This window comes from Pezoporus occidentalis, unplaced genomic scaffold (genome assembly GCF_034315485.1).
Source record: "Pezoporus occidentalis ecotype Australia unplaced genomic scaffold, CSIRO_AGI_Poc_V1 ctg235, whole genome shotgun sequence".
In the NCBI taxonomy this organism is placed as follows: Eukaryota; Metazoa; Chordata; class Aves; order Psittaciformes; family Psittacidae; genus Pezoporus; species Pezoporus occidentalis.
The window spans coordinates 1,321,129-1,342,981 of NW_026914233.1; the positions used below are offsets into that span (position 1 = coordinate 1,321,129).

Below are 21,853 nucleotides of genomic sequence, written 5' to 3' on the forward strand. Positions count from 1 at the left end.
AGAGCTGCTGTAGAACCTGGACCAGGTCAGGATCTGGTCACCCTTTCACATCCTTGCTGAGTCTTCTCCGTTTTGCTCTGTGCCTTTTAACATACCTGTAAATCCAGTCCATCAGGGAGGTAAGAAAACAACAGAGAGGGCACAGAACAGTCTCAGAGCACACAGACTGCTATGGACAGTGAAGGTGATAACTGGCTTACATACAGCAATGAAGACTTCAGTTAGCTGTGGGCAAGCTTCCTAACAGTAAAAGCTAGAACAGTTTGCCTAGGGAAGACTACAGTCCCCATCACAACAGGTTAGAGAGACTGGGAGTACTTCAGATACAGATGATGTTGGCTTAGGGTACAGAAATACAGAGCTAGATCATCTCACAAGCCTTTCATCTTGCATTACCTGTTAAAATAACGTTTGCAGTCTTGTAAAAGATACATACAGGACTAGGTCAAAGACAATGTACTGCACATCCATCAGCAGTTCCTTTGGGACCTTATGTTGGACATTTGCAAGCAAAAAAGGGAAGGAGATAAGTGATTGCAAAGCCACGTCAGAAGAACATTCTCAAGTAGTTTCCTGCTGATACAATGACCAGTAAATAACCAAGCTGCTGTCAGAGGCTCTGGTCCATACTGTGAGCTATTTGCTCAAACACAGATGGATTTCCAGGAAGTGTGTCCTAGGAAAAGGATCAGAATATCTATTTAGACATACAGAGATCCTGTTGTCCCCAGTGATTTAAATATATCCACAATGAGAGTACAAGGGCACTGCAATAGTCTATAGTCAGACATCCGGTGATATCAACGTTCCCAACTCCATCCAAAGAGAGCAGATTCCTTCCCCTTGCAGTCCAAGCTTAGGGTGGACTTGTCCTTCTCAGCATGGACAATAAACTATCACCTCCTTCAGAGCACGCTGTTAAACACAGGCCTCTTCTGTGACTGCCATTACAGAACACCCAACACGTATTTGTCAGGAGGAAAGTGTTTGCTGGCCAGTCAGGAGGAAAGAGCAGGTTAAGAAAGAGAATTCAACTACATAGCACACACTATTCACCACTTCATATTCAGCTACCTGCTCATTCATCCTGAGTAATCACATTTAAATGATTCACCCATACATAGGCAGGACTACAGTCTGAGCTTACAGATCTCACTCCAGGGACAGGAAAAATACCTGTGGTCAGATGAGTGCCTGCAGCTACACTGAGCAGGCAGATTTCAACCCCTACAGAACTGCAAACATCACACCTACCTTCCAGATGGACCTGTGTAAAATGTCTTCTTACAGACCGGTTCTGGCTAAATACCAGGTTTACACCCATCTGCTAAAACCACTGTGCCTCTTAGCTGCTGTGTTAACAAAGCAGCACTTCCAAATTCCCAAGGTCAGGCAGCAGGGAGGATGTGAGGAATGACCATTTTAGCATTAGGAATATTTCTTCTTGTCATGCCTTCAGGAGGCAGCCGGCTCCACCAGACAGGCCATCCCATTGAGTTTCAGCATCTGCATTAGATCACACAGCTACACCACAGACACCAGCCAGGGCTCTGACAATAATCCCACACCATGGCCTTCAAAAACATTAGATGCACCAGTGCCTTGACCATTGGGTCAAGGTGAGCCAGATGACTCCCCATAGTCCCTCTTCTATGCATTTGCCCTCAGTCAGGTGGTTTCATTCAGATCTCATTTCCACCCTTGGATGTGGAAACAAACTACACTTGAGAGGTTAAAATAACTGACCTGCTTGAGACTGCAAAGGAAGAAAGGCTATATTGTCCCATTCTGCATCCCATAATCCAGTTGCAGAAGTGCATGCCAAGGCTAAAAACCCTAGGGTAAGTCTTGTGTTGTTCTTGGTATGCTGTAATTCCTGTATCTAACCAGATGCATGTTTGTAAACTGTGATGCAAAGCCTTTCTACTTGTAATATTACACAGAGTTATGGCAAAAAAGCAATGTCTCGTGTGTTACACTACATTTTCACAAATACAATGTAAACCCCAATGAAGCCGGAATAAGAGCTGGGAGTCTCACTCCTCTTACAGCACTAGAAACCAGAAAAATAGAAGTCCTCCTGGCAGTTAAAGCACTAAACTGTTGTAGGAATAATACCCAAATACCACCATCATTCTGCACACTTCAAGCCACAAAACCCACAGCTGGTATGAAGCTAATCCTGTTCCATTCCTTCCTTCCAAGGCCTGGCTCTCAGGTAATTAATACTTGATGATAAACTGCTTGCAGGGCCTGTTCCAGGGTCTGCAAAGGAATGGTGTCAAGAAAAAAAACCATCTGGGGTCAGAGCAGACCACTTTATTCCAAGAATGAAGCACATCTGGTAATGACCACACAGCCCCCAGCCATTAGACTTTGCATTTGGGGTAGGAACTTGAGAGTAGAAGCTCTCTGGCTCAAGTGACCTGCATGTGTCTGGTTTGAAAGCCCAAACATGTCAATCACATAACTGAGATGTAGATACCCATACAAGTGGTGCTGCTTTTCACTCTCTTCTCCTCTGGAAGTATCAGTCCTCATCAGCTGAGAAGAAACAGTCAGGTTTTTGCATTGGCCATCTCAGCAAAAGGTGGCACCTCCAGAGTCCACACAGCCCATTACAGATACTTGTGCTTTACTTTGCACACATCTTCATCACACAGGAAAATGAGACATCAGCAAGAACTCCTTGTCCATTAGAGACTTTACAACCTCATTTCTCCCTTAATACTGTAATCGCTACTATCTCTCCCCCCTCTCCCTTTTCCTTCTCAAACACACAGGACTGATTTTATCTTTAAAGAACCATTTTAATCATGTCAGACAAATCAAAGGAAGAAACCAGAGATTATGAAAATACTCAATTCCATCTTGTTTGTTGTTTAAATCTCACCAAAGAGTCTGCATGATTGACAGCAAAACCGTAAGAATCAAAAAGAAGATTCTGCCTTCTGCTCCCAAGGTGCTGGCCTATGAAAAACATACTCCAGACCCCAAAAAGAAGGGAAATAAACCCCAACCGGGATCCATTAATCCATTAAAGGAAAAATGTCTCATTTTAAGACTATACACTGCAGGCAGGTTAACCAGGCTGTTTTGATCCAGCCAAAACAGCCTAAATTTTATATGTTATATGCATCCTTGTACTTATCAATTTACTTAAGTCTTCAGAGGAAGCAGAAAAGAAGCAGTGAACTTGCTGTCCAAGAGGTGACAATTGGCTTTCCAGATCTAGACTACCAGGTCCTTCTCCATGCTACTGCTATTTGGACCAGCTTGTTCTCTTTCACACTTCTCACTGCCCCTGTAAGAAACCAACTGAAATGTTTCCAAGGTCACTTGCATAGAGGTGAGGTTCCCCTCAACACAGGCAGTAAGCCCACTCAGACTCAAATGATATTGATACTAACCAGGGGATAAAATCAGCTGGAAGTGTCTAGTCTATTGGCAGCTCAGACCTACCAGTCCCCATGAGTAAAACCAGCAAGCTAGTGAGGCTGCATACCCCCTTTGCGTGCTCCTCTCCAGTTGCAAAACATGGTAAAGAAAGAGAAGTGTAAGAGGCTGTAAGCAGCCTACAAGGACTACATTTTCACCTGTCTGCTGTGCATCTTCCAGTGAAGTTCAATTTCACAGTCCAAGGCACATTCTGAAGCTACAGCTTTTATTTTCTGAGATGATTTCAGTATTTAACTCTGGCAGGTTTAGAAAAGGAAACCTACTGGTTAAAACTGAGGCTTTAAAAAAGGGAAGTACGGGTTGAGGGGAAGGGAAGGAAAGGGAAGATAAGGAAACACTCAAATCATTAGAGATGGTTCAGCCACAAGTCTCTAACAAAGAGCTGGGGAGCATAACTTGGATACTGTGTGGTTCCGTTGATACTAGGTTTGTCTACAAATTCTATCTCACACGCCTGGGTGCTGCAAGGTGAATGCTCCAGCTCCAACACTGTTATGTTGTTTGGTGTTGACGAAACAAGTATATTCCTTGGGACAAAAAGGGTCAGCTGAGGACCACGGGCTGGCCAGTAGCGACCGAGATTAAAGCCATTGATCCAGATTTGCCCCTGTTGAGAGAGAAAAACAACAGATTAATAATTTGACAGAGAACAAATGATGCTTTAAGCAGAGCAATAGCTTTAAGTATAATGCTCTTCACATAGTAACTTAATTCCCTCCATCCTTCTGTGTGGCAGAACACAAGGAGAGAAGATTGGTCCAAGGAAATGCTAATAACAGTGAAAAGAATGTAAATCACCTGATGAGTTAAAGCCATCATTAATGCTTAAAAAGAAAGTGGTCAAATACTGCAGTGATTCCATGTATGCCAACACTTCAGACAACACAACTGCAGGTTCCTGGCACTGAATTCTGCACCAAGTTTAAGAGCACAGCAAACCTGAAAGTTGTATTTGCTTGAAGCTGAAATCACACTGCAAGAGAGTACTGTATTTTGCTGTAGCTACCTACACCCATTACAATCCCTGAAGGTCTGCAAGCATTAACTGAAGTTCAATGAAACTGTGGTTTACCTGGGATGTAAACTCCCTTAAAATTACTTTTCACAGTAGAAATGGCCAGAACCCCTAGTTCCGAATACTGGTTTAACATTATAAATATACCTCAAGTTCAAAAGATTTCCAGCAGCACAATTTTAACACAGTGAATAATGGCGTTCAAGCTGGTTTTGAGGTATTTTTCTTGTGTTTTCTCTTTCCAGTATTTATGGAAACAAAGTCGGGCAAAACTCCCAAGAGAAATTTTATGAGGAGCTGGCACATCTGCAAATGCAGGTGAATTAGTTCAGCTCTGTGGTATGAAATCCTGCCTTGCACAGTTCTGCTAAGGTGGTCGTTAAAAAACAGGTTTGAGGTCAAAGTTTGTTCATTTTTTGACCAAGTTCATCATGCTTTGTGGCTTGTTTTTGCTGCATTAAAAGGCAAGAGGAAGAACTATTTACTACAGAAGCAAAGGAGTGAGCTTGAAGAGTTTTAAAGGAAAACATGGCATTAATGCAGCCTCCCTACACAAACTGAATTAGTGTACCCAGAAGACAGTAGCTTATCTGCTACTGAGTGACTGCACCTACTACAGAGAGGGACTGTAACCCTCTGGGAAGAAGTGGCTTACTATAGGAATCAACTGCATTACAGTTCTAATACAGATGGTATCATCAGACAGGTCCCTTGTTTCTGATCTTGGTCACTGGTTGTAAACTCATTTTCCCAGTAAAGCTCTGGACTTCACTGCTCAATTCCAAACTATCATTATTAGCACTGCAATTTCCAGAGACTGCACGCTCAGGAATTTGTATGCCCTTAACCAGCAAATCCCAATATTATATAGACTACCAGTCAATGTGCCCCAGACAAAATAAAGGCATGGGGGCGATCTCTATCTTCAGTACCAAGAACTCCTTCAGCAGGGTCAGCAACTACAACCCATGATTCCACAGAAATCAAGAAGTGTCCCGACTCCAAATCCTCTATTCTGCTGAAGAGAAACAGTCTGATAAACCTAACCACACATGCAGGGCATGTATACTCAAGGCCACCATGCTTCCTCAAGTGAAGGTGGAGGAAGTTTTATCAATGAAGAGTTTAAAAACCACTGAAGCCAAGCAAGCCACAACCATAGGCCATGACTGTTAATGCTGTACCCTTCCTTCCAGGCTATTCAGCATGTCAGACTTCTTGTCTTACTATGCAGGACCGTAGAATCATAGAATAGTTAGGGTTGGAAAGGACCTTAAGATCATCTAGTTCCAACCCCCCTGATGTTTTCTTGCCAAATGTTTGTTTCCATAGTTTTCCAACTACTCCAATACACCAATTTCAACCCCTTTTAAGAGTCCCTCTCCTCAACATGGCATCACCAGTTCACATAATACCACTCAAGGGATTAAGGCCCAGATACAGTGGGACCTGAGTGGAATTCACATCCTTAAGGCTCTCTACCTTAACTTCACCAATGAGCAAATGCCTTTATTTGGAAGTCTTGGTTTCAATACCCAGTATCACTTCACTCTTACTCCTGGGTGCCTTAAAACTCTGGTCTGATCCATATAAAGCTTGAAGAATCAATTCAATAGCCCTACTTACAGCTCAGTTGGAATCTCTTCACCACGACTGCTTTAGAGGGTATATAAACTATGTATAATAGGGGTTTCTACAGATCAGAGGAATATATTTCCACCAATATATAAGTATTCTTGGGCTCATTTGCCATTTCAAAGACGAGTTTGCCAGCAGGCAGGTATGGTCATCTCACTGCCTGAACAAGATCTGCGATTCATGGGTCTCAGATTCCAGCTGCTGTGCAAACAGCTATTTTTGGATTTTATTCAGTGATTAAGACATGCACATATATAGGAATGAATAAATCAAACTTCCTCATCCAAGCTCAGTGCCAGCAACAAATCAGAGTCTTCTGCCTATTGGGAAGTGCTTTAACCACTGCAATACTGTAAATAGACCACCAGCATCTCCTTCTCCTATTCTGTTTTAATAGCAGTAAATGAATTGTTTCAGAAATCAATAATTCTGCCATCTATCACAGGCACTTCCCATAAGCCTGGACTTAGATGCTCAGGTCTTTAAGAACAGTGGCACTTGAGTGCACACATTCTGCTCTCTGTGCTTCCCACCAGCGAGTTGAGGTGGTCTCTACCCACCCTGCCTGTTGGCTGCTTCAAACATGGCACTGTGAAAACACACTTTGTTGCTTTAGCTGCATTCCAGCCCTATGAGAAGTTTCCATTAACACAGATCTGCCCACAGGCTTCTCAGAGTAGTGCTCTCTGATCCATTCAGTCCAGGTAACCTCCAGAAGACAAGCAGTAACATATTCCATGCATTGGATCTGTATCTATGGGCACACCACCAGCACTTGTGTCCAACCCTCTGTTTTCTAAGAGGTCCATATTTCTTCAGACAGCACTGCAAACATGTTTTTAATCAATATAACCAGGAAAGTGTCCTTCACCATGGACAGGCATTTCTAAATAGCCTGACATTTCAGCTTTCTCAGTGTTGAAAGACTAGGGGTTTAGTTTCTGATGATGGCTCCATTTTCTACACCCACACTATGTGTCATTTGAATATACCTTTCCCTTCTCTTTTAATAGTTTCTCTCCAGATTTACTTAAGGAATGAACTTCCTAGTTGCTTAAATATATTTGAGATACCCCGCCACTACAATCAACCTCTACTCATCCAAGAGAGGTTGATTTTGATTGTCCATAGAAGTGGACTTCCAACTTTTTACAGCAAAACATTGTACCTTTGTCCAGCCAGGAAACTTGACATAGGTGTCTTGAGGCAAGTCTGGAATTCCTCCAGGAATTGAAAGTGTTCCAGTGTAAAAAGTAGGTGCTTCGTAACTCAGTGGATCGTCAACAGATCTCTTTGGTTGATCAAGGTGCCTGTTAATATCACGGTTCACTGCTCTGTCTATGTCCAGAGGATAGATTTCCCATTCAGCAAGTATATCTTCATCAAGAGTTAAATTTGAAACGAGACCCTAGGAGGAGGAAAAAACACAAACCCAAAGGAGAACATAATTAACTTCATGCTATTGAAGCTATTTGGCTGCAGCCATAAATCAGTCAGGAATAAAAACTGCATCAAACCATTTGCAACAGCTGCCAACCTGTGTCTGAATAAAACCCTAGCATCTGGTCTTCACCAAGTTAAAAGCTTTGCTTAAGAACAAAGAGTTCAGTTTTTTCACTGGGAAAGATCTGTTCCCCTTCTAAGTTCTGATCTTTCACCGATGCCCAAGGGTTTTTGTTTGTGGTTTGTCTGTTTGTGGTTCTGGTGCTGGGGTGTTTTGTGCCTTCCCCTCCCTCAAACTTTCTTCACCATAACTGTGGAAAATTTGTTTTGCTTCAACATGAACATGATTCCAAACCCTAGGCCTTAATATAAAGTGGAAGAAGCATTAAATATCATAGGTCTGAGATATCATCAAGAGATTTGGTAACACTGAGTCACTAACCCAAGACATCAACCTGCACAATAGCAGAGAAAGCAGTATTTCCTTCCTGCAAACCCTCTCCAGCTAAGATACAGTATGACAAAATCAAGGGCACATGCTTTGTGACCCTGATTCAGTGAAATACTCTAAAGCTTACAGTCAGCTTCAAGACCACAGAGTTCTGTTTCACTTCTATGGTGGAACCAAGTGTGCAGCACACCAGTGGACTCACACAGCAAATGCAAAAGCAAGGTATGGGCATGCTGTAAGAAGGAACATTGTTACCCCTGCACAAATCCTAATTGTGCTAGAATAAGTTTCTAAAATGGTGTTTTAGTGCAACACAAAGGGTTGATTTTAAACCAGTGCTGCTACATCCATATAACTGCTTGAACAGACCCTGCAGAGAGGTTGTTTATCAGTGCAACTTAAGTTCTGCAAACACCACATGTCAAACAGGAACAAGCAAAACCACATTTTCTATGGCCTTGGAGGGCTGATCTATGTTGTGTGTCTCTTCTGATGTCTAGTAAGCACTGCACTGACTCCACCAGCCTCATCATCAGTTCAAGCACTAACTGGTTTTCTCTTCCTTTACCTAGATGCCCAGTTTATAGAACAGGATCTTATTTCTCTCATAGCAAAATAATGTATCTCAATGGAGTTAAGTGGCAAAACCTTTCTACACAACCCAGACTTTCCTCTGTCAACAGTCAGATATGGATATAGATTTGCCAAGTGAAACAATGATATAGGTGGAAGTGAGCATGTGAAAAGAGAAAAAACAGAAGCCACATTCTCCCTTTGTGTCCTTCAACAAGGCTGAGATCAGCAGGGTGTTTTAAAGTGAAAACCCTGTTAAGATTCCTTCCCAAAAGCTCGATGCTTTGCTCAATTTCAAGCTCGATAAAAGTGACTGAAAACCAGCCAAGCAAAACCCAGACAAGCCACCCTAATCTGCTTCAAAATGCGAGGCTTCAGGAGGCAGGAACCTCTTCCCCCAGACTGCTTTTGAAAGCACAGAATATCTAAACCCCAAGGTACAATTATTCCCAGGTTTCCAAACCAACACGAAGAACAGCATGAGGGAAGGGTTCTGCAAGAAAAAGCAATGCACATATTCCAAGCTACCTGAGAAAGGCAACCTCTTGTACTGAAGGAAGCCTGCTTTTAGAGGATTATCCTCACAAGGTATGTGTCTACTCAACTTGCGTTGCAAGGTTGAAACCCTGCTGTAAGGGGGAATTTCAGCTCATTCACAGCAACACTGAGCACCTTCCTGATCTAACATCTAACCCTCTACTCGGTCACCTTAAGTCCACAGTAAGTACATAGGCTTCTTTATCACCTAGCCTGTTATTAAATAACTGAATGCAATGCTTCTGCTGCTTCAACACAAAGGCAACACACTGGGGTACTAGCTGCCCTCTCTTGCCACGCAGATAAAGGCAAGGTACCTTGGAAAAATAGCATGAGCAGAGTTGACACTACTGCTACCCACTGAATTTATACACCTCAAGCACAGAAAAGCCTCAGTTGCTGATGGTTTTAATCCAGAGGCTTTCATACATCCTAAGAATTCCCATAAGAACAAGTTTAGCTTGTTCTGATTAGGATTTAAAAGAACTGCATGCTTTTTAAAGTGCTTTTACTGCTGCCTGTAGGCTACCAGCTTTGCAAATGCTTCGAGTTTGTATTGCTTTGCCTTGGATGGAGTCTTAGCATAACTGGAGATATACCTAGAAATCCTCACCACAACACACTTCAGAATAAGACAACTGGTCAATGACATTCCTTTAAACCAAGTCTCAGCTCCAAATCTTCTATGCTGCTTAATCATAATATACATCCTTCTTCAACAATGCAAACAGGCCCATCCTACTCACGGCAGCACAACACAAGTGTGAGAATGGGAGTTTCTGCTGCTGTCAATCTTTCAAGTCTCTTCCCAGTCTATGTTTTAGACAGAACGAGCTAGATTCTCTAACAACCCCCAAATTTACCAGCTTTTGGTCTCATCAACTAGGCTAGCAAAGATATATCCTCACTTGGGTTCACTCTTTCCTCTATTTACAAGCTTTAAAGTCCTGTTTCCTCACAGCACCCGTGCCTCTGCTTGATAACTAAATGGTACTCTTCAGGCCCATGTCTTTCCTGTGATGTTTATCTTTCTCCTGCTCTTGCATCTAAATTAATGATGAATTGCTTTAGAGAAGTCTAAATTCTGCTCCACAACACCTATCATAGAAAGATTGAGGGGAAACAGCAGCTTCTCATTTTCCTGGCATCACCCTAGCACCAAAAAGCACCGTAATAACCAGTCATTAATCTGGACAGCCACTGAACATTTGACAAGCTTTCTGAAAGAATATCATGGAATCAACACAAGCCAAGTCAAATCTAGCAGTTAGGGGCTGCAAATCTCTTCTTAATTGTAAAGCTTTCCAATTACTTCATTATCACTTGTGGCCTAATAATATCAAAACCTAAAAACAAATAGCTTGCTTTGACACTGAACATAGCCAACATGAAGCACAGCAAGCCTGGCCTCTACAATGCCCTCACAAATATCACACCAGGGATCCCATTAAGTCTAAACCAAGAAAGGTTTCCTTTTTGCCCCTGCCCTTCCTACCTCAGTGACACCTCCACTGCATTGGTTTACGTGGCAAGGTTTTGGTAGCAGGCAGACTGCAAGGGTGGCTTCTGTGAGAAGATGCAAGAAGCTGCCCCTCTGTTGGACAAAGCCAGTTCCAAGACAGACCCGCTGCTGATTTCCCCCAGTCAACTCTCTTCTGCCCAGTACCAGTGGTAACTGGTGAGTGATCTCCTTGTCCTTATCTGGACCCATGAACCCTTCTGGTGTTTTCTCCCACCTCCTGTTGACGGAAGAGTGATGCAGGTCAACCCACCACAGCCACTTAAGGTGTCAGTCCCAAAGTGTAGCATTGACTCAGAAGCATTCAGAAGCTTTCTGATCATTATCTCCAACACCTGATCAGTCCAAACCTGAACTGGCAGTGTTTACATGGTAAAGTGCTCATGAGACAGCCCTTCCTAGCCACACCAAAAATCCTGCAAGGATACGCTGCTGACAAAGGAAACGTGACACGGTGAGAGATACACTATAGGCATGTAAACACACACAAATGCAATCCAAGGATTCAAAAACCTCAAAGGACAACCCAGATCGATTGGCAATCAACCAGCGATTTTCCAACTCATTTTTGGAGTTCATCCAAACAGCTTCACACATTTTAAAGTTAGCTACAGACTTGACAACCTGAAAGTCTTGTGGGTGACACTGTGGCTCACAACAGAAGTGACCCACCACCACCACCAAAAAACTTCCTGTGTTTGGCAGTTTTTAGTTCCACATAGATTTTGGTGACTGGAAAAAAAACTCAGATGAAAACTAGTAGTTATACCCTGAGGTAAAGTTAGAGCTGTGTAATCCTTTTTGTTCTAAGCCACTACTTGTTTTTCAGCCTGTGGAAAAGAGGAAAACCCACCACAGTTCAGTAACATAAATGATTTCACTTACCTTAAAGTCATTGTTGTATCTACCAAAGTTGACTCGGCCCATATTCTCCACCAAGATGTCCAGATTTGCTCCAGCCTTTCCAGTTATGTTTATTGAAAGTGATTTGTCCCTTTCAAGAACACCCTGAGGAACCTATATGAGTTATACCAAGAGGAAGAAAATGACAACCAGTGAAAACCAACAAACCCCTGTTATTTGTCTCTTCAACTTGCATGTAGAAAGGGGAAAAAGGAAACAAAATAAGTGAACCCCCTCATTTTCCTTTCCTCCTTTTGTATGTGAGAACACGTGCACACAAAAGCTGCTATATCAACACTCACATCTCAGTACATCAGCTAGTGCTACTAGGTGGCATTTGTCTAATTGACACCATCTCTTTCCTTACCTGGTTTCAACTAACTCAGCTATTAGAAACCTAGTGGGTTTTGAGGCACCTGCTTCACAAAAAAGCAGGTTCTCAAACTGAGCCTAGTGACTGAAAAGTTGTTGGCAATAAAAAGGGGTTTCATCTTCCAATTAAACTTGCTTCTTTATTCCCATTTTAACAACATAAGGAAAGAAAGGCTTGACCTGGACACAAAGATTGTGAGAGTCAGCACAGGTCAGAGATTAATTCCAAAAAAGGCTATCAAAGCTTGTGAATTCATATCAGTTCTCATTAAGCAGGAACAAACCCCTTCTTAAGGGAAGAAAGGTAAAGTTCACATCCTGTACAATAAACTTGGGGTCTTTTTTAACCTGTAGGCAGTAACCAGTTTTTTAAGACAAGAGTTAGGCTCAGGCTTCCACTTCCCCCACACTTAAAGAGAATGAAATCCCTCAAAAGCCATGGAAACACTGTAAAAAGCCACCAAGTATATATATCATTAACATATTTCGTGAACCTGCAAGTAAATCCTTCTTCTAGTTTGGCTGGTTTTACTTAAGTAATGACTCTGTATCAACATTCAAATGTGTCAAAAATGGAAGCAATTACATTTTCCTTAGAAATAACATAGTATTTTCTGAAATATGAACATTTAGTATGAATCACAGGATGGCTTGGGTTGGAAAGAACCTTAAGATCATCCAGGTCCAACCCCCTGCATGGGCACGGATACATCACATTAGACCAGGTTGCTCCAAGCCCCATTCAACCTTGCCTTAAACACTGCCAGGGCTTCTCTGGGCACCCTGTGCCAACGCCTCAGCACCCTCACAGGGAAGAACTTCTGCCTTAGATCTAACCTGAACTTCCCATTTCAGTTTGAACCTATCACCCCTTGTCCTGTCACTACAGTCCCTGATGAAGAGAATCAACGGTATACTTTCTTCCTTCCTTCATGTGACTGAATAAGATTACCTTATAGAGTTAGTTTGGTAAGGCAGACTACAGGAATGACTTTCATGAGGCCACCCACTGCAGAAATTAATACCAGGAAACACTGTTTACCCCATCGACGGAGACATAGGCACGGTCATGGACTCCATTTGAAGGTGAAGACAGTTGCGTTGGCTCCGTACAGTTTTTGGGAAGCGCAGTTCTGTACAGTACAAACCCAAAATACTAAGAAAAGAAAGGAAAAACCCCAAACAGATTAATGAACAGAGTCATTCTGCAGCTTCAGTTCAAGTCATGAATTAGATGTATCCCACATTCCTGCCTACACGCTCAGACTGAAATGTTAACTTTCATTCACTTCAGACAGCATCTATCAGATACCAACTCCAGATTAGAACTCACTTTGACCTTCAAGTAACGGGTGTAAATTCCACAGTTTCCATTTTTAAGTGTTGCACCCAAACATTTATGTAACTTTAGAAGATAAGGATCTTGCCTATGAAGTTATGTCCTCAAAACAAAGCAATTAATAACTGACAGTATTATCTCTTCACTGAAATCAATGAAAAGATAGCTGGAAAACCCCTTCCCAACTGAGTTTATGTAACAAACTCCATCACCCCCTGCCCATAATTGACATAATCATCCGGCCTATATTATTTATTTTAAGAACTACCTAATCTACATCAAGAACATCCCAGAATCATAGAATGTTTAGGGGTGGAAAGAACTTAAAGCTCATCCAGTTCCAACCCCCTGCCATGGGCAGGACACCTCACATTAGACCAAGCTGCTCCAAGCCCCATCCAGACTGGCCTTGGACACTGCCAGGGATGGGGCAGCCACAGCTTCTCTGGGCAACCTATGCCAGTGCCTCACCACTCTCCTAGTAAAGGACTTCTTCCTTATACCTAACCTGAACTTCCTCTGTTTCAGTTTGAACCCATCACCCCTCGTCCTATATTTTTCACTAAGTTCTCCATCAGAAAACAACAAATGTCAATGATTAGATTTGCTCTCATCACAAAGTGAAACGCAAATAAAAAACAAGTAAAAATGGACCACCTCTTTCACTCAATAGCCACAAAACCATTTACCTTCTAGGCTTGGATTAGAACGTAACCCTGTGTCCTGGTTTCAGCTAAGATAGCGTTAATTTTCTTCCTTATAGCTGGTGTAGTGCTGTGTTTTGGATTTAGGATGAGAGTAATGCTGATAACATGCTGCTGTTTCAGTTGTTGCTAGGCAGTGCTTACACTAAAGTCAAGGACTTTGAGCTTCTCATATAGCCCTGACAGCACAGGAAGCACAAGAAGCTTGCAGGGGACACAACCAGCACAGCTGATCCCAACCTCCCAAAGGGATGTTCCACACCATATGACATTATGCTGAATAGTAAAGTTGGGAGGAGTTGGCATCCTGCTGCTTGGGGGATGGCTGGGCATCAGGCAGTGGGTGAAGAGCAATTGTGTTGTGCCTTGCTTGCAGAAAGGACTGTTGTGGTTTAACCCAGCCATTCAGTTACTCTCCCCAATGGGATGAGGAAGAGAAACAGAAGAAGGTATGGGTTTAGATAAAGCCAGTTTAATAGGAAACAAAAAGAAGTGGAAAATAATAACAATGATAAAAGAACACATAAAGCAAGTGAGACACAATGCAATTGCTCACCACCTGCTGACTGATGGTAAAGATGCTGGACTCAAGAAGAGTAATATCACAGAGGGTTGTTCAAGGGAACCTGACAAAACTACTGACAAGTGCTTACTGAAAGGCCCCTCACCTGCTTTAGCTCAACAAAGGTTAGTGGGTAAGTGCTTCTCACTGGTCCAGCATGTGACAGCCTGTCAAGAACTTCCACCACAGCACCCACCTGCAGCACAGGAAATGCAGATACATGAAGGTCAGTAAATACCTGTCCAAAAGTAACAGCTTGTATATCCTGCCACCTACCTGCATCTTTCCAGAAAGCAAAGAAGTCCTAAGCCATTACATCATCCTTAGAGATAATAATACAATACAGAGAACTGAAGAACCCTGACAGAAACATGCCCCACGTGCAGCGATGTTTTACAAATGCAGGTGTTCTGAATTTGCTATACATTCATAAACATGACACTTTATCATTTAATGAGAACTAACCCAGGAGTTTCTCCCAAAGGTTCTATGAACACAACTGCTCTGGACAATTAACACAAACCAGTCAGATTATCTGACTTTTGCTCACTTAGACATCCGATCAAAGTAGGGAAAATATTACCGATTTCCAGTGAGTTACATTGGAATCATTGTGAGGGATCATGTGTGCAAGGATCTCATTTGGTTCCATCACAAGTTATCCAAAATGCATTTACCCTATTTAGTTTGAAATGATTTTATAAACCCTAATGTTGTGATTCAGTGTCACACTGAAGTAGCTGGACTGATCTTAGTGAGACTGGAGCACGGTTGAGGCTAGTCACATGCATAAGTACCTTGCTGAATGAGGATTTATATGTGTACAATTTAATTTCCTTTCATTGCCATTTGCAATTTCCTTTTGTGATTTTGGAGTTTTCCCCTCTCTACAATTCTCTCTCAATGTCCACTATCAATTTGATGGTAGTCAGGATGCACACTATATGCTTTACAAGCTCAAAAAACCTAACTGCATTCATGTTTTTCATGCAAGATGTCTTGTCTGTTCCACAAGAACTATTTCTCTCTGGTAATAACAAACATTCAAAATAGTCCTCAAATGCAGATTTACTTATAAATCCTTCAGAAAAACAGTACAAAACCCCAATGTAGGCATTTAAAATCATGTAAAATTGTGTACTCTAACAGCATTCACAGCAAGTCAAACTTCTGAGGCTACTTCAATAGCAAGTTACTGACTTTGCACAGAGCACAAATGAAAGTCAGCAGTGCTGAAATTAAAATGTACATCACTGTGCAAAATGCTGTACGTGATGGAAGTCAGCAGGAATCATCTATGTACATGGATTTATTTCTTCAGTATAGTATCAGGTTTAGCTGGGATAGAGTTAAATCTCTTCATAATGTCTGGGGCTATGCTTTGGATTCATGCTGAAAGGTGTGGATAACAGGGATGCTTTACCTGCTGCTGAGCAGTGGTTACACAGAATCAAGGCCTTTTCTGCTCCTCACCCCACCAGTGAGCAGGATGGGGGTGCATAAGGAGTTGGGAGGGGACACAGTGGGGACAGATGACCCTAAGTGACCCAAGGGATATTCAACACCATGTAATAAAAGCTGGGGGATAAAAAACAACGAAGGGGGAGATGTTATGGCATTTGTCTTCCCAAGTTACATGTGATGGAGCAAAAGAAGGCTGTAAGTATACAACGGGCAATACCATCACTACCTGGAGGTTGGGTCACCCTCACTAGTCCATAGCTAAGATGGTCACTCTGGCAGGAGGGCTGTCAGGCAAATGATGGCTTGCAAAATCTGGATGATAGTGGCTTGTTCTTATTTTTTTCAGTTGAAGCATTGTACCTAAACTGATAACCAGAATTCCCCAAACACTCTGGCCTGGATGTGTCCCATTCCTCATCTTGTGCTCCTCGAAGGGAGCCAGTAATGTTAAAGCAATGTGCAGGACTTGGCAGGCCACAAGAGAGACTCAACCACCAGGTCTTGTACAGTGGCTGTGAAGCAAGAGATCAGTATCTCTGCACAGACACTGACAGAGACGACTTACAGAACTAAACAACAGTCCTATGAGCATGAAGAGTTTTGGCCTGAGGTGGAAAATGAAATTAGAAATTAATGTAAGCAGTATTAGGACATACATGGTCACTTGAACAAGCTACTGGCACTAAGAGCCCCTTTGTGCCTTGCTGAACCAGTATTAGCAGCTTGGATCTGTGCCTGTTTGACTTTGGGTTTGTTGGTTTTAAGTTCCTGCTATCAAGGAGGCTTCTGTTCTAAATACAGACTGACCACATATGATTCATACACGGCCTGGGCTGGTAGCAGCTTCTTTCTTTGACACTTCAATGGAGTATTTTTGTTCAGCTTTTCACCATGAAGTGGTGAATACACGAAGAAACCTCAAAAGCACGATCTGCTCTTGCTGCAAGTTCCTGTCGACTGCTACTCAGTGGATAATCCGGTTCACAACAGAAACTTCACAGTAAACTTAAAAATCACAAATACTGTCAAGAACATTTAAAACCAGATCAAAATCTGTTATTTCATCTGTAAAATAACAGATGACTACTAACCAAAAAACAGGAATACTTTCTTATCCTCCAGAGCAAGGTCTTCAGAACCAAAGTGTAAGAGCAAGCATGAAACTAAGCCTCAACAGGAATGGTATCAGCAACTACCAGCATCCTGTTTGCTTAACCCTTTTCTGTCCCAGCTCATACCAGTGCTGCCCACTGTTTGCTATTGCTTGAGGTATGCACATCCCAAGGACTGATTATGTCTCTAGAGCCTATCAGTCTGCAGCTTGCAGTACTGGGGCACTTATATACAAGCCCTCCTTAGTGGTGACCAGAAACTACCACCTGCTCACAAGCCTGTACAGACACATTGCAGGCACTGAGACTCATTCACTTCCCTTTGGAAACGATGCTCCCCACATTCTGCCTAATGCCTAAACCCTGTCATCTTGCTTGCATTTCTTGAGCCCATCTACTGCCGTTCTGCCTTTGCCTACCCTCATTCCTTATCTCCAACACACCTTCTGCATCTACGCAACAAGATCTTTTCCTTATCACCTGCTTTCATGTCTTCTGCAGCAATGTCAGTGTCCCCAGCACCTTTTAACAAATTTATCCTACCAGGATTTCTTTAAAATAATTCAATAGCTCAGACTGAACAAGTGTCTGAGAAGGGAACAGCAGGGGAGGTGTGCTGCTGTTGTAGGGTTTGGGTTGCATAGAATGTTGGGTTGGAAGAGACCATAAAGCTCATCCAGTTCCAACCCCCTGCCACGGGCAGGGACTCCTCACACTAGACCAGGTTGCTCCAAGCCCCTGTGTCCAACCTGGCCTTGAACACTGCCAGGGATGGGGCAGCCACAGCTTCTCTGGGCACCCTGTGCCAGCACCTCAGCACCCTCACAGGGAAGAACTTCTGCCTTAGATCTAACCTGAACTTCCTCTGTTTCAGTTTAAAGGCACTACTCCTTGTCCTATGTTTGGTGATGGTTTTAGTTGGTTGGGGTTTTTTTACCCCTCCCCAACTAGCCTAGGTTCCCAATTATTGTCATCTGGGGCAACCTATTTGCAGACGCCCAAAAGCCAGCAAATATGACAGGTAACACTGCTAAGGGCAAAGCTCTCTTTTCCTCTAGGTTAGGTCCTGAGCAGTGGATCAGGCACTTAAGGATTGAAGTGTCACAGAATATCCTGTGAGAAAAAACCCAGCCTGCTCTGGTCACATATACCCCTGTAAAACGCACCATATGACCCCTGAAAACACTCTGGAGTCTCCTTTCCCTCTTCCTTTCTGTGTAAGTACCAAGGGATTTAGTTCACTGTGGTAGATTCAATGGTCTACATAGACAGACTGCTGGACCTTGACTGCACAGTGAAGCTTCACACAGTACCTGTACTAGCATCATCACTGCAAATGATACAGCTGGGAAGTTTGCTGTTCCCAAAGCTAAGTCCTATCATTCTGAATATTCCCTCTCTGATATTTACCCAAACACATTCAAGCTTCTCCATCAACAAGGTTCACTGGACCTGGTTCCAACAGGGGCTAGAATGCATCACGGAGCTGGGAGGAAGGCTTTGGCTGGGATGGTATAAACACTCTGTAATTTAAGACTCCTCCTGCGTTGCAGGTTAATGAAGCAGAGGAACAAAGTGCTGCTGAAACGAAGCAGTGGTTTCACAGAACGGAAGCAGCCTTCCTCCCAGAAAACAGCTCTAGAGGTTTTCAGTGCAGATGGCAGCATATGTACAGGCAGCAATAGGAACCTCACACCTGGCAGGTCAGACATGCCATCTGGACTGCTACAACTACTAGGCGGAGAGTAAAACACCTCCCCTCAGAAAGCAGGGAGTATAGAAGCTGAGAAGGTGCAGGAACAGGGCTCCCAGTGTGATGGCCAGGTCAAAACTGTGATATTTGAGTAATTTGACTCATCCTCTGTAAGACAGAGGTCTGGGCTTTCTGCAGCATTCATTTCTTGAAGGCATGAAAGCTCATCATTCTACTGAAATTGAACAGCCTTATCTGATAGCCATGAACCATAAGAAGATGGAAGAGGCAAAATCTGATTGCTGTGCTTATAGTGATGAGCTTTGATAGCAGCAGAAGTGGTGGGTGTACTGGCAGTGGTATAAAATTAGTCACTACCAAGCATCAGCCTGTTCAGTGAAACCTCATATGGCAGCCTCCAACCTAAAACAACCGAGGATACTCAAAGGCTGGTGAAAATGATGAAGATCTGGTGCTATCACTTTGATACAGGAGGTGTTTCTGCCCACAACTTGAGTGGGATGACTTGAAAGCACCTGCAAAGCCTCTGCATTACCAATTTTCCACAACAGAGCAGATACATCACTGAGGGGAAAGGCGACCTCCAAATTCAAATTACAAAACCAATGCATTCTGAACTACAGCATCCAGTACAGTAACCAAAGCAACTTGTCTGTGCCCAGCAGAATGAATACAGACAAATTCATACCTGTGCTCTCCTCCATCCCCCCCTCAAACCATCCTCTATACTCAGTGCAAGAGCATAGTTCTCAACCATCTTTCACAGAGAATTGCCCCAGGTTGCAAAATGATGGTGCTGTGGGCAAATCCCAGCTACTCATGTGCTCAGCAGCTATATACTGCTGTGTCAGACAGGGTTTAACATATCTGTATGCTCTTCTGTCGGCAGGAAACTGATTCCTCTCACCAGCTACAGATTTTCACAAGTCCAGCAGACTTTCAAATGCATTGAAGTGTTCCACATTCAAACTTTAAGCACCTAGAAATAATTCAAAGACATGTATATCCTACCTGCTGTTGCTACTTCAGAGGCATCACCAGCTACAGAAACACTCCTTGCTCATAGCTCTGATGCCAGCATTCCCCCAGCTACGTTAATCAGACATGAGTGATCCTGGACAGCTATGATTCTGTTGTCTTAATAACATATTGATCTCAGTTTAGTAAAACTTCAGGCACAAACTGCATAATGTAAGAATTATCTTTCCTATGCAGGTAACACACAGCATATTACAGGTACAATTTACCTTCTGCAAGCGAACCTTCCCATACGCAAATTTGGGTGTTGTTGGAGGGATAAGACCTTCTGGTAGCTGGTTATACTAGAAAGGGAAGGAGGAAAAAAAACACATGAAACAGATTAAAGCATGCTTTAATGGAAGTCTCACTTTCCACTATCCACTTTAAGGAGATAATCTCACTGTGCTAAAGGATTACAGCTGCATCTAGTGTAAGACTGAACTTCCAAACAATCAATGCCCTTGGAGCCCTCCCGTGGCTAGAGCCTGCACTACTGGCTTCTAAAACCCTCTTGCAGTCCTCTTCTCAGTCCACAGGAGCTTGAGTGAACCTTTCTAAGTCTGTAGGGTAGTACTTCAAGCTGAGCCTTCCTTAGCAGCACTTCAATACAGGAATCATTAGCCTTCCTATCAACGAACTGAGGAAAACCTGATTTATATTTCTGGTAACAAGTCCATTTCTTTCTTTCTGTATTTGAAAATAATCAAGATACAGAATACAGACTGGTTTGGGTTGGAATGGACCACAGGATCATCCAGTTCCAAACCCCTGCCATGGTCATTTAGGCTTGAAGAAAAGAAAAACTGTAATTCAGCCAAGAGAAGATGTCAAAAGTAGGAAATCTCAGCCCAAGCAGTAAAAATTAGAGAATGCTGTCAGCAATTGAAAGAAGCTGTACACTGAAACCTTTATTCTTTATTATATTTAGTAACTGAAGGGAACAGTAAAGGAAGATTATAACATGCTACCCTTCTACACAACCAACATGTGGAACACAGTCATTAGTGGCAGGCAACTTAATTTTCTTCCATCAGCTCCACTTCAAACTGCAACAGAGTAGATGGACTGTTATGGGTTTAGAACCCACAGATACAGGAAAACTTTACTGAGATCCTATGGATATGGAAGGTAAGAGAGAGACCACAACACCAACACGCCTTAGCTTATACTGAGCACTTCAGATCTCATGAAGGCTCTCGCTGCACTAGAACACTACTTGCATTTCAGATAAGGATCTTGCCTCGAAGAAAACGACTCAAAAATGGGAAGCTTGGGAATTTCTCTGGTGAGAAAAGCTGTACCAAGACAGGAGGCTCCCCTTGAAAGGCTATCAAAATGATGCCCTCAATGGAAAGCTTAGGGATAAGGGAGTGATCCACAGCAGGCCTTCCACAGGTACAGAGACAAAGGCATGCTCAATCCTAGAGAAAGTATAGTACACCTTTGGGAGACCTGCTCCCATCACAAACATGTCTTTTAGTCACTAGGAATGTTGCTAGCACGCAACAGGACAGCAAGTACAAGCTTGAGCCTTGGTATTCCCATGGAATCTGTTTTTAAGCCTCACCTGAACCCTCCAATGCAAAGATATTCAAAATGCAGATGCAGGTTCCATGCTTCACTTCAGTCTCCAGTTTGTAAAGATACCGTGCACTTTTACAGCAAGGCAAGGCTGCTCCCAAGCACTAGTTACAGTTTGTGGCACGACAAAACCCAAGTAAGTGTTCATTTGGACAAGCACACTCCTTCTGAGAGGCTCCAAACCACACCATACAGGTTTGGGTACAGTCAGCCAAAGCACTAAGCTGCAGTGATGAGAACGGCTGATAGATGCTGCAAGAGGAAAAGCTCTGTTCACTCCCCATCAGGACAGAAAGGATAGCCAGAGAGGTGCAAGATCTTTCCCCTTTTGTAACAAGGAGCAGTTAGGCTGGCCTAATTGCCTTGTTATACTTCCCTTCCCTGCAGGAAGCAGTAAATTCAGAAGTAACCCACACCAACACAAAAATGAGAGTGTTTGCAGTATGC

The 21,853-nt window shown here is 42.9% G+C and overlaps 1 protein-coding gene across 1 annotated transcript in view; it reads right to left on the minus strand.

The window, feature by feature from the left end:
- Positions 1–2,299: 2,299 nt before the first annotated feature.
- Positions 2,300–21,853, minus strand: part of GLB1 (galactosidase beta 1) — a 43,004-nt gene continuing 23,450 nt past the window's right edge. The window contains exons 11-16 of the mRNA XM_062621832.1: positions 20,053–20,127; positions 14,622–14,711; positions 12,953–13,066; positions 11,521–11,652; positions 7,281–7,520; positions 2,300–4,066 (exon numbers count right to left, since the gene is read on the minus strand). Coding sequence (XP_062477816.1) covers positions 3,806–4,066; positions 7,281–7,520; positions 11,521–11,652; positions 12,953–13,066; positions 14,622–14,711; positions 20,053–20,127 — 912 coding nt within the window. The 3' untranslated portion in view covers positions 2,300–3,805. The remainder of the gene's footprint in view (positions 4,067–7,280; positions 7,521–11,520; positions 11,653–12,952; positions 13,067–14,621; positions 14,712–20,052; positions 20,128–21,853) is intronic.